General features: G+C 43.2%; 2 protein-coding genes across 18 annotated transcripts in view; both read left to right on the top strand.

The window, feature by feature from the left end:
- hppy (MAP4K3-like protein hppy) overlaps positions 1-12065 on the top strand; it is a 54054-nt gene extending 41989 nt beyond the window's left edge. For 13 of the 17 annotated variants that reach the window (XM_089469703.1, XM_089469695.1, XM_089469693.1 and 10 more), the window contains exons 6-14: positions 1227-1314; positions 1417-1480; positions 5231-5269; positions 7740-9138; positions 9210-9336; positions 9402-10193; positions 10261-10482; positions 10576-10702; positions 10773-12065. In XM_089469703.1, coding sequence (XP_089325829.1) covers positions 1227-1314; positions 1417-1480; positions 5231-5269; positions 7740-9138; positions 9210-9336; positions 9402-10193; positions 10261-10482; positions 10576-10702; positions 10773-10872 — 2958 coding nt within the window. In that variant the 3' untranslated portion in view covers positions 10873-12065. Of the gene's footprint in view, positions 1-1226; positions 1315-1416; positions 1481-3300; positions 3358-5230; positions 5270-7739; positions 9139-9209; positions 9337-9401; positions 10194-10260; positions 10483-10575; positions 10703-10772 lie in introns of all 17 variants that reach the window. The other 4 variants (XM_089469705.1, XM_018011948.2, XM_018011949.2 and 1 more) reach the window with 4 other exon arrangements.
- Positions 12066-12133: 68 nt separating this feature from the next.
- LOC108616614 (ribosomal RNA-processing protein 8) lies at positions 12134-13375 on the top strand. The gene has a single exon (XM_018011950.2). The coding sequence runs from the start codon at positions 12260-12262 to the stop codon at positions 13337-13339; it is 1080 nt and encodes a 359-aa protein (XP_017867439.1). The 5' UTR covers positions 12134-12259; the 3' UTR covers positions 13340-13375.
- Positions 13376-13514: the final 139 nt, after the last annotated feature.

The following is a 13514-nucleotide window of genomic DNA, read 5'->3' as shown; positions in this document are numbered from 1 at the left end:
ATCGTATATATATTATAAATCTATATATATTATCAACATAGCTAGAGCACTTAGAAAAGAAAGTTAATTTATGTAGTGAAGTTAACTCGATTAAGATAACCCCTGAACTATTTGAATAACTTGCCCAGCTGAAATATACCCTAACTTTGATCAATTTTGAATCTGAATTAATATTGAAACTTAAACTCTGTTTGATTCAAAAGCTAATATGCTATCTAAACAACACAGCTGCTATATACCCCAACTTCTATTCAATTTTAGTGTCTTTATTCGTTTCCATTCAAACTTGAAACTCAAATTCAGATCAATTTTCATATTCCTCTTTAGCTTCATTCCTTTCGAATAAGCTGTAAGTTCAACCTAGCCTATTTTTCATTCCATTCAAACCTAAACTCCAAGATATAATCATAATTTTGTTCAGCTTCTCTCTAAGCCCCATTCCCAACTTCAGTATACCCTAACTTTAACTGATTTGCCTACAGAAATAAAATACATATTTATATTTATTATTAGTTTATACTAATTTTCACATTTTAGTCGAGCTGTTGCGGTTAATTCGATTGAGTTACCTGGTAGCTGGCTTAAATAAAATTTAAAATTTAAATGAATTTTTATAATCTTGAAGACATTTGGCTTATGCCTTAATGTCCTCGTCGTCCGAGTTCGTCTAGAAGTCCATAAAGCCGTGTCTAACAAATGCAAATTTAATGAAGGACCAATTTAAAAAGTCATTTGTGTGTGTGTGTGTGTTTCTGTGTGTGTGTGAGAGGATGGATGTGCCTGTAGGCGGCATGTCAATTCATAAATCTTCAATTTGTTTGGCTGTTTTGCGAAAACTTTGCGCTGTCAGTCACTGTCCGAGGCGACGGCGCTTGCTTAGCTCTTCGCAGTCAACTTGCATTATATACATATATATCGTAATATATACATATATATATATATGCAAATTTTACTTAGTGCCAAGTTTTGTTATGGCCAGGCGTAACGCATGTCTCAGCTCGGCTGGCAGTTTAGCTCTTTCCCCAACAGGAGGGGGACAGGGGCGGACGAATATGATTTTGATTTATGAGATTTTATCGTAAGCTGAAAACTTTGTCACCAGCGACTGTCCAAGCGTCCCACAGTCCCAGCGTCTGTCATTAAAACTAACTTTGACTTACGCCACATTCTCCACCTGCTCTAACACTCAATCTCTCTCTCTCTCTCTCTCTCTCACTCCCTTGCAGACGGTGGCCGGCGTACCGCAACGGATTCCCAGCAAAATGACGTCGCGTGCCAATGGGGTTCCGGCACAGAACCACACGCTCAAAACAGGCAAGTTAAGAGGCGGGATCTGAAAAATGGGGGAAAAGAAAAAAAAAACAGAAAACGAGGAAATTAAATATATTATTAAAATTTGCAATTTGCATTTCGCAGGCATGACGACAAACTCGACGTGGTATGAGCGTTCTTCTAGTCCCGAAACGTTGCCCAGCGACATGTAAGTTGGCCCAACTACATTTTTTTTTATATACATTCATATATATCTATATGAATCGCATACAATATCGAAATCGCGTTGCCTGAAAACTTTGCTACAGCCTCTTTTTTTTTGTTTTCATTTGACATCTCTTATATACCAAGATTCGCATTTGCTGGCTTCTCTTTTGTTAATTGCTTCAGTTTGGATCTCATCTATAATTCACACACACACACTCAAACACACAGACACACATCTATACACTTATACAGATATTTCCCTTTATATTTGAATTGCCCTCTCTCTGTTTCTCTCTCGCTCTCTCTTTATCTATCTACCTCTGTTTTTTGCACACCTCATTATGCAAAAATATCGAAATTATTGCCAAGTCTTATCAAAAGCTGTAATGCATTTCTTATATCAGCGAATGTTGGAGTACTTTTGAAATAACACTGGACAACAAAGTTTTATAAAAAGTGGCGAACTGAGAGCCCAAAATATTTTAGGCAAATTTTTGTATTATTATTTGTATTATTTATTATTTTTGGAATGTGATAGGAGGATAGGAGCCCATCATTAAGGTCTTGAATATGTAATAAAAATAAATAAATATATTTGCCAGCAAAGATCTGACTCACAAATAACTGTTCTCCGTTTTATTTCCTACACTCTGTTCACGAGATCAACCGAAAATATCATATTCAATCGCGCTCTCTCTCTCTCTCTCTCTCTCTGTCTCGCTCTGAGCAAGCGCCTTCGGCTCTGTCCGTTTTGGTATTCGTTTGAGAGCCTTGGGTTGATCTATTCGTGTGACGCTCTTTTCACGAACGTCGTTTAGGCAGCGATACGATCGATGCTCGTATAAAGAGACTCAGCAAGTCAGCTAATAATGCAGAGAGTCCTCACACTCACGCACTCAATTCACGAACACAGCCCTCGTGGACATACCAATAAATAAACAAGAGACCTTTTGCTATATAAGCCTCAACGAAACGTTCGTTAAAGCTCAGAGCTGAAAGAACTGTCCGATCGAACGCACTTGTTGAAGAACCGATGCAATCGACACACAAGGGACAGACATCCAGAGACGATCAACAGTTATTTGCGAACTATGCTATTGGAATATCAAATACAGCTCTTCAGAAACCTGTAGCCTAAGTATTCACTGAATACCATTGTTCTGTAAAGATTAAGGATTTAATATTATTATAATTATGTATAATATTATAATTATAATAATAATGTGGCAGCCGAAAAAGAGTTATAATATTGCACTTTGAAGAAAAAAAAAATCATAGGATTACTAATAATTCAATAAATAAAAATAAGAATAATAATAATAATAATAAAAATAATAATAATGATAATAATAATAATAATTATTATTATTATTATTATTATTATTATTATTATTATTATTATTATTATAATTTTAATAATAATAATAATAATAGTTTAGCTTTGTCATTTGTAGCTGAGATGCTTAAGAAATTATATCAGCTTACTCAAAATATCATTAAAATTCATATTATATTATATTATAAAAGTATTATATTAATTTAGAAACCCTTTTCGTCTGCCACATTTTGTTAACTTAATTATGCATATGACTATCATTAGACTTGAACCCTTCATCTCGACTGATGCATTTTACATATGCGCTCAGCGTAATCGCATCAGATTAAGCAGCTATGCAATTAAAGCGCTCTAGACGAGCTCGTCTAAAATGTCATTGTGGTGCCATTATTTAATTCGCACGTACTCGAGCCCTGTCTCAGTCACACACACACTCTCACACTCTCTCTCTCTCTCTCTCGGTCTCTTTCTATACTTTCTTATAGTCAAAGCGGCGAGCGACCAAGATGCAGCGGCACTTTTATCATGAACATGTCCTTAAGGTTAGATTGGCTTCTGTGGCTGCAGCTGCTGCTGCTGCTGTAATCATATTTATGCTTGCCACACTTTGTGGCATTGCTGTTGCTGTTGCGCCTGCTTCTGCTTCGTTTTCTTCTTGTTCAACTACTTCTGTGCGCATAATGTCATTTAGCTGGCACCAGACGCCGCTTGGCCTTGACTTGGCTGTGCGCTTGCCTGCCTCTGCCTGGCTGCCTGCAGCTTGCCACAACTGCTTGCAACATTTTGGCGGCACGATTTCTGGCCAAGCACGCGCCTCATGCAATTTGCTACTGCCACACACTCACACACACAGAGACACTCCCAATTTGTTGTGCCTGTGGAGCTCTGCTTCGCTCACATTTCTAGTTGAAAGTTTTTCGCACTCGCGCTTTGTTAACTCTACGTGCGCTGGCAGCTCTGCTTCATGAAAAATAATTACTATTACCTGAGCGAACAGAGTTGAGCTGCCTGTGATGGATGCGTGCTGCCCAGAGCAGCAAACGTGCGTGTGCCTGTGTGTGTGTGTGCTCAAAAGTATGCTACATAAATATAATAAGCAGCAGCAGCAGTGCGAGTTAGGGACAAGACTTCAAACGAAGTCAGCTTCACGTCGGCCAAGCCTTAATGGTCGATATATATGCCTCACGGCGCGACTAATGTCTCTCATCTTGCTCGCCTCACGCACACGAGAGAAGAAATCAATAAGAAATTAATATACATTACACATACGTCCCGTGGCAGTCCGCCAGGTGGCGCTGCTGTCATTTGTCATCTGCGAAATGATTACATTGACGACTCACCTGTTGTTGTTGTTGCTGTTGCTGTTGTTGCTGTTGTTGAGGTGGGCCTCGAGATGTCATCTATGCAGATAGAGCTCGTACACCTCGACCTTTGATGGAACCCTTCGATATTTGCTCGGCGCCTTTTTATTGATGGCCATAAAAAGCGACAGCGTCAACTTTTATGTACTGAGAACGCCAAGTGTATTGGCTGTGTGCCACGCCCCACGGCCCACGGCCCACGGCCCACGCAATGGCTCGAATGGCGCCCAAAAAGTTTTTCAGCCCGCCTTTTGCGACACATTTCCAAATTTTGTTTTTCTTTTTGTTGACTTTTCATGTTGTCGCACTGAAAGCAAGCCAAGAGCAAACAACAAAGGCTCAAAAAATGAGAAAAAATTTACAAAAAAAAAAAAAAAAAAACGACAGCAACAAGAACAATAAACATCATTAAAGCTGAAAGCGAGCCAAAAATATTAGCCCATATTTCGTTCCTCCCTTTTTGTCCTGCTCTCCTTTGTTTTGTGCCTTTGCTGCTTTTTAATAAGGCAATTTTTAATTTTTTGTATTTTGTATTTTGTATTTTGCTGGGGTAATCCTTGATTGAAGTGCTGGAAAATGTCTTATTAAAACAAATTATGGCTCTTTGAAAATTGGCTAATGCGTTTAATTGGCCGTAACAGCATTTGCCTGCCCTGAATTTACCGGCCTTACAGCTTTACAGTTACAACAGCATCTGACATTTCAGACAGTTACATAAGCTAAAACATTTAAAACATCGAAAAACTAAAAACAAGAAACTAAAAATGCAAATTTATTCACAAATTGTTTCGAGTTTTGCTGTTTCTCGTTTCGTTGTTCCGTTGTTTCGTTGTTTTTTTCTGCCATTCTACGCAAGAGTCGAATTTCATTTAATTTTTATTAAAACTGTTTTACAACTGTTGCTTAACTCTTTTTAATAATTTGTTTTTTGTCTATTTTTTGCGTTTATTTTGATTTTTTGGTTTTTTTTTTCCCACTGGAAACTTAACAACGATTTTTCTTTGATTTTACATTTTCTTTTTTCGTATATTTCTTTTGTGTTTGATTTTTGTAGGAGCCTCTTACAATATATTGATGAGGAACTAAAGTTAAGGTAACTACACCAATAATTTCTTTTGCGAAATGATTTACAAAAAACCAAAAAAAAAAGTAAACTATAAAATAAAACTTAGTTTTAGTTGGGTAAATTAGCTAAGAACACACTGCAACACACTTAACAAACACAAACCCCAACAAAACCCTCAAAGTAACACACTTACCTATATACCACAATATATATATACCATATACTAAATACATATATAGTAGACTTAAAGATATACAGCTCCACTAACGGCTAAAGTTTCGTACACTTACACATAGATACACTGAGTCTCTTGAGAGTTCATTTACGCTCTACACTGCTCCCCCCTACCACTCTCCCCCTCTCCCTCTATAAGTCATTATCAACTCTGGCTGAGTTCTTTTTCCATGCATTTGCCTCACCTGTTTTTGTTCAACTTTCATTTTGTTCTATTAATTTACTGTTTGTTTTCTTTACAACTTTCTACAGTCTTCAGCGTCGTCTCTCCCTCTCCCTCTCTCTCTCTCTGTCTCTCTCGTCTCCCTATTGTTCCTACTTCGCCTTTGTCCTGGGCTTTGTCTGTCTGCTAAAAGTTCTTCGCTGCGTATACGTAATATACTGCCTTGCCTTGCCTCGCCTTGCTCTATGCATCGCAATATATTACGCATACGCAACGTATTCGACTGTCGATATGGGCTGACAAATCTTAACTAATTCATGGCGATATGCGATCGTAGAGCAGCATAACTAACCAGTTCGACTTGTCGAAAGGTCACACAGAGCCATGGACCCTTTTTTTCACCCTTTTTTTTTTAGGGGAATTTTTAGTGTTTATTTATGTGATGCGTGCGCAAATGTTTGTCCGCACATTGCTTTTATAGTTATTACTATGGTTATTACTGTGATGGCCGTTGCCTACTTACCAATGCCAATGAGGCCTTGTATATTTTGATTGCACAATATTACGAAATTCAATTTCTATTTGCCAAGAGAACGAAAGACGAAAGACGAAAGAAAGCAGAAAAAGCAAATAGACATTTGTAAACGTGTAATTATGTTTGGCCAGCTATACTCTTGCTCCCTTGCACTCCCACTCCCACTATCTCTATCTCTATCTCGCTCTGAAAGCTTGTTAAAATATGCGCACAAGCGTAAATTTGCCATTTTGGTAAATAAGCAATGTAGAGTATATAAACAACAAGCCAGCAGGAACACACACTCTGTCCACAGCAAACTAATTGAAGAATTGATGAATTGAGCTGTTGAACATGTTTACAGTCGGAGCCTTTAACGGCAGCAAATTGGACAGGAAGAGCGTTTGGCCAAAAACTAATTTCAAATTGAACAGAGCTCAATTTTTACACAGAGAGAGAACGTGAGGGGGGGAGGGGAGGGGAGGGGAGTGTGTGTGTTTTCCTGCAACAGCAGCAGCAGCTGAGATTTTTCACTTTTCTCTTGTTTCTTTCTTTTTTTTTTTTTTGCTTCTCTCTGTTTGTTTTCTGTTTTGCTTTTCTTTGGCTGCATTTGCTGCTTGCATACGAAATTCAGTTTATTTGGAAAATTTGCTGGATATTTTATTTTTGTTAAGAATTCAAGAATTAATTTTCTGCCATTTGCTGCATGCATGTGTGGGTGTGTGTGTCGAAGGGTGTATATATGTGTGTGTGTGTGTCTGCTATGGTCCACTCTACTCTATATAGGTATGTGTGTGTGTCTACTCTCTATCACTCACTCCCTCCTACTCCCTCTCTCTCTCTCTCTCTCTCTCCCCCCCCTTATCTCCCCAGCTCATCTTGTTTTGTATTTTTCGATATATTTTTCTATTTTCTGTGCATTCATGTGCAAGGCAATTTTCTATATGTATGTGTGTGTGCGTATTTGTTTTTGTAAACAGTTTTACAGCTCATGCATAATTTATGGCCATTGCATTAATTTATTTAGTTACTTAGAGGCAAGAGGGGCGTGGTCGGGGGTCAGCTCATCAATTATAGTTGCAAGCAGCCCAAGTCCTATTTATGTCCTTCATTTTCGCGTTGCCAATGCATGTTTTGCACACTAACAACCACAGCAACAACAACAACTAGAATAGGAGGCAATACTAATACACACCCACACACACACACGCAGCATTAACTTGTCTGGGTTTGGGGCATGATGTAACAAGACTAACTCAACCACACACAACCACTACGCCCACCCACTCGTCCAGTTTAGAGCTGCACGCACAGAAACACCACAGATACAACCCAGCCCCCACCCCCAGCCACCCCACACGTACACAAATGGAGCAGCCCCTCCGTGCTTAGCTTGGAGCGGGTCTGGCCAACAAGTGAATGATGTTGTGCGTGTTATCAACAAAGAAGCTCAAACACTTTGGCTTTCTTTTTCTTTCTCTTCCAACGCGTCTCTCTCTCTCTTCCTATCTCTCTTTCTCTCTATCCATCTGTCTCGCTCGCTCGCTGTGTATTTCACTCGCTGGTCGCTGGGTCGCTGCTCTTAGAGCAACTTTGCCATTGAACGACACCAAAGATTCGGCACTCAGTGCCGAGTATAGCTGCAGCGCTGGAGGCGGCGGCGGCGTAAGCGGAGGCGGCGGGGGCATTGCATCAACAAATGGGGGCTGCTGCGTTGCAGGCGGAGGCGGACTCGGTGGCAGCGGCGGCGGCGGCGGTGGCGGTGGCAGCGGCAGCATCATCAGCAGCAGCGTTGGTGGTGGCCTCAGCGGTGTCGGCGGCGGCGGCGTCAGCAACAACTGTGGAGGGCATCATTACCACCACCATCATCATCATCAGCATCATCATCATCAGACCAGTGCAACTGGCAACGGCACCACCACCACTCAGCACAACCACCACAACCACATCCAGAACCAGAACCAGAACCACAACCACAACCACCATCAGCACCTAAACCAGCTATCAAACAACGCACTGACCACCACGTCCAACAGCACCAGCAGCGTCAACTGCAACGCCAATCAGAATCAGAATCCGAATCAGAATCCCAATCAGAATTCAAATTTCAATTCAAATTTGAATGCCTTGAGCATGTCCGCCTCGCTGGCCTCCATGCCAGGACTGAGCGCCTATCTGGGCATGTCCAACTTGCGCACCACCAGCATTGGCGACGACGACGATGGCGACATCAATCTGGACGTTGACATTGCCATGAATAATGCATCGGCTACTTCTGCTGCTGCGGCTGCTGCTGCTGCTGCTGCTGCTGGTGGCTATGCCTCTGGTCCAGCATCTGTGGCTGCATCTGCATCTGCATCGTCATCGACATCAGCAACGGGCGCTGGCTGCTCCGCCTCCGCTGCGCACTATTTGCGGCACAGCAGCAACTATCGCTCGGCGGCGGCGGCAGTTTCATCTGCCGCTCAGGCATTGCATGGCCTTGACCATGGCTTGCTCTCATCATCATCGCTCGCAAACAGCAGCACCACAACAGCAGCAACGTCATCCGCATCCTTTTATAATCGCTTCCTACTCCTCGATAATTCCAGCGGCGATGCAGTCGGCGGCGGCGGCGGCAGCAGCGGCAACGGCGGCATCATCAAAGGCAGCAATGGCCTGGATATGAGGCATGAGACAGCTGCCACGCCTCCGGCTAGCGCACACTCTGTCGGCGATGGCTTCTCGCATTCCAACAGCGCCTCGACCAGCTCAGCAGCGGCAGCAGCAGCAGCGGCGGCGGCGGCAGCAGCAGCAGCAGCACAAGCTTCGACTGCATCCACTGCTGCTGCTGCGGCTGCGCCTGGCCTCACATCCGACAGGGTAGCGCATCTCTATGAGAATCTGTTGCGCAGCAGCAGCTCGGACGTGCTAGAGCTTGCCCAAGCGGACGCGGCCAGCGGCGAGAACAGCAACAACTGTGATTACCGAAGCGAGAGCAACCAGGTGAGTGGCTGCTGCACGAGTGGCGCAGGCAAATTCAATTTTAATCCTCCTCCGCATCTATCTACATGCAGAATGGCATTGAGGATTCACCAAGACGTCACAGCTCCATGGATCAGCTAATCGGTCTGCTCAACGATTTGGGCAAAACGTCGCGCACGCGCAGCCTCAGCGATGGCGGCACCCAGGACGATGATGAAGGTAGCTATTGACTATATACATATCAATATCCCTAACTAAACACCTACCCCCCTCCCCCCCCACAGTTGAAAAGGAAGCGCAACCGGATCTGTTGAACAATACGCCACCTGTGCCGCCCAAGCGCTCGCATCGACGTCGCCACACGCCGCCGCGGCCCATTTCGAACGGGCTGCCACCGACGCCCAAGGTGCACATGGGCGCCTGCTTCTCCAAAATCTTCAACGGTTGTCCGCTGCGCGTGCACTGCACCGCCTCGTGGATACATCCGGAGACACGGGATCAGCATCTGCTGATTGGGGCCGAGGAGGGCATCTATAACCTCAATATGAACGAGCTGCACGATGCGGCCATCGATCAGCTGTTTCCGCGTCGCACCACCTGGCTGTATGTGATCAAGGATGTGCTGATGAGCCTGTCCGGCAAATCGTGCCAGCTCTACCGGCACGATCTGGTCGCCCTGCACTCGAAGCAGACGGTGCGCTTCTCGCTGCACATGAACAAGATACCCGAGCGGCTGGTTCCACGTAAATTTGCGCTAACCACCAAAGTGCCGGACACGAAGGGCTGCACCCAGTGCTGCGTCACACGCAATCCCTACAACGGCTACAAGTATCTGTGCGGCGCCACGCCGAGCGGCATCTTCCTGATGCAGTGGTACGATCCGCTGAACAAATTCATGCTGCTCAAGCAGTGCGAGTGGCCGGCCACCAGCATACTGGGCCAGGGCAGCGTCCAGAACGGGCATACGCCCATCTTCGAGATGATCATCACGCCGGAGCTGGAATACCCCATTGTGTGCACGGGCGTGCGCAAGGCGCTCAACGGCTGCCTCAAGCTGGATCTGATCAACATGAACAGTGGAAGTTGGCCTGAAATTTTCATTTGCATCCGAATTGGACTAATATTTTGCTCTCTGTACTGCAGGCGCTAGCTGGTTCCATGCGGAGGACTTGGAGTATGATGCGATGGCCACGATGGTACCACGCCGCGATCTGTTGAAGGTGGTGCGCGTGCACCAAGTGGAGAAGGACGCCATTCTCGTCTGCTATGGCAATGTGATGCAGGTGGTCACGCTCCAGGGCAATCCCAAGCAGCACAAGAAGATGGTTGCTCAGCTCAACTTTGACTTTAACGTGGACAGTATTGGTGGGTCGGACTCCCTCTCTCTCCTTCTCTCTCTTGTACTAATTGCTGTCTACTCTCTCTCTCTCTCTCCCTCTCTCTCTCTCTCTTCTGTAGTTTGTCTACCGGACAGTGTATTAGCATTCCACAAGCACGGCATGCAGGGCAAGTCTCTGCGCAACGGCGAGGTGACGCAGGAGATTAAGGACATGAGTCGCACCTATCGGCTGCTGGGCAGCGATAAGTAAGTGACTAAGCAGAGTAGATATAGATATATGATGTATATATGTATGTGTAACACTTCCTTTTCACAGGGTCGTCGCATTGGAGAGTCAACTCGTGCGCACCGGGTCGCTGGGCAGCGAGGAGGGGCACGATCTGTACATCTTGGCCGGTCACGAGGCCAGTTACTAGGCGGGCGCTACTTGATCTAGATGTTATAAATATATATGCATATACACATCTATATATACATATATATACTATCTATATATATGTATGTATATGTATATCCAGATACACACACGCACTCAATAAATTTGAAATTCAAGCGCGCAGCCGTCGTCACAGTCGGCGTCAACTACTAAATGTAATTGAATTACTCGTAGGCCGTAAGCTACATTTAATTCGATTCGAGCATTACATTAGTGAATTACAAAACAGAAAAGAAAATGAGAAGAAAATTTAAAAACAAACAAACATAGAGCGCATTTGATTCTAAAATGAGATTCGTAGTCTCCCCCTCCTTTTGCCCACACGATTTTTCCATTCTTTGCCAAATCCACTTTAGCAATGTAATTAAATGTATTTAACAAGTTAAGCTGCACAGTCGTCTACCCGATTCCGTTGTAATTATATTTTTGTAATACATATAGAAGAAGAAGAAACACACATACACAGAAATGCTTTAAATTATATGCCTAACGTTTTTTTAATTATGCATAAATAATTAATGTTAAATAAGACACAGATTTAGAAGGAGAGAGAAGCAGTAAATAAGGAAAGAGAACGAGATTTGTGTAAGGCTCACAAAGCAAATAAATTAGTCCGAGAAAAAGATTGAAAGTGGAGCTGAAGAGCGAAAGTCAAAGCAGAGGCGAAACGCATAAATTATATTCGTAATTAAACATTATTAGTAACTAACGAAAACTTCATAGGTTTTAGCAATTGTAAATCGCAAATGTTTTTGTAGTTTGGTAACTGATGAATGGACAGGAACTGCATTGAAACAAAAAAATAATGTTGGAAGCAAAAAACAACAAAAAAGTTCAATAATTTGTGAAAGTATTGATTGAAAGAGTGTGAGAGAGCGAAAAATGGTTTGTTGGGAAACAAAGTAGATTAAGCATTTTCTAAAAATAACAAATAATTCTATTTAAAACACGATTGCATTGTAAAGACGTTCGGAAACTGTCATAATTACGATTTTAGCCTAAGAGAACAATTTTCCCAGCAGCACATTTGTCTTCAGTTGTAAAAAAAAAATATTATATATATGTTTTAAGTTAATTAGTTGTACGTGAATAGCGAGAAACCCAAAATTATAAATTAATACAAAAAACTTGTTGAACTTTAGTTTAGTGCAAAAATAAAAGTATTTAAAGCAAGAGATTTGAATTTGAACGAAATGCGCACGCTTAGTCGGCAATAAGTTGGCAGCACAATTGCTAGGTGCTGCCAGATTGGTTTAATTGCATATTATGACATTTTCAGCTAAGTCGTAGACGGTTACACTGTCAACAACACAATTTAATTTCACGTGTTGCCCGAGTTTGTTTTGATTTAAGACCGAAAAAGTTTAATGAAAATGGCATTCGAGGTGCCGCCATGGGACAAAAGTGTCGAAGTTATCAAATTCAAGCCCGTGCAGGTAGCGAGCAATGGAGCTACTGCCAAAGCGAAAGCCAAAAAACTTAAGAAGAAAAAACCAAAGGTGAAGAAGCACGCCGACGAATCGAATTCCACAAACGCAACTGCAACGGGCTACAGATTGGGCAAGGGACCGCTCGCGCCGCCACCGGAATCATCGGATGACGAAGCAGACGATGGACTGCGTGCCATGCACAAGATAAGAATGGGACGCATTGAAAAACAGCGGCCAATCACTCAAACTGCCAAGGATAACAAAAAGAAGCAGCTGAAATTGAAGCCCGCTATGATTGGAGCCGCCGTCGAGGCCATGGAAACCTCCGCATCCGTCGTAGGTGCTGCTGCCACACCTGCTACGTTGGCCAACAAATTACAATCTGAGTTGCTTGGTGGACGTTTTCGCTATATTAACGAACAGCTTTACACAATGAACAGCCAGAAGGCCGAGAAGCTTTTCAAAAACGACGACGAAGCCTTCGAAGCTTATCATGCTGGCTATCGCCAACAGGTGGAGAAATGGCCCACAAACCCCTTGGCGCGCATCATCAAGATCATCAAAAGATTGTCGAAGACCCTGATCATTGGGGACTTTGGCTGCGGAGACGGTAAGCTGGCTCAGTCAGTGCCCAACAAGGTGTACTCCATGGATTTGGTGTCCACGCGTGAGGACATCATTGCCTGCAACATAACGAATACTCCGTTGGAAGACCGATCCCTGGACGTGGCTGTCTACTGCCTCTCGCTGATGGGCACCAACCTGAATGATTATCTGCTGGAGGCGAATCGAGTACTGAAGCTGCATGGCATCGTCCATATAGCTGAGATTCAATCCCGTTTCGAAGATGTGCGGGAATTTGTGCGCTTTATGGGAAGCTGTGGATTTGACTTGGTGAAAAAGGACGTGGCTGTAAATTACTTTTATTTCTTTCAATTTCGTAAGATGCGACATGTGGACAAGCAGGTGAAGCTGAAGCCCTTCTCTCTAAAGCCGTGCCTCTATCGTAAACGTTAAAATAGATTGTACATTAAATAAATGTAGTTAAAAAAATCACACATCAAATTCTTTGATCGTTAAGCAGTTGAGCAGTAAAGAGTTGCCACCCAGGCGGAACAAAGTAATGCGCGCTTTACCACTCCTCACTCAAGTCATAAGACTGACAGAAGCTGGATGCTCGTGAACTCATTCT

Source organism: Drosophila arizonae, chromosome 5 (assembly GCF_054131065.1).
Source record: "Drosophila arizonae isolate 15081-1271.41 chromosome 5, UAZ_ARI_1.0, whole genome shotgun sequence".
Classification (NCBI taxonomy): Eukaryota; Metazoa; Arthropoda; class Insecta; order Diptera; family Drosophilidae; genus Drosophila; species Drosophila arizonae.
The sequence above is the reverse complement of the archived record's forward strand: the minus strand, read 5'-3'. Positions and strand labels throughout refer to the sequence as shown.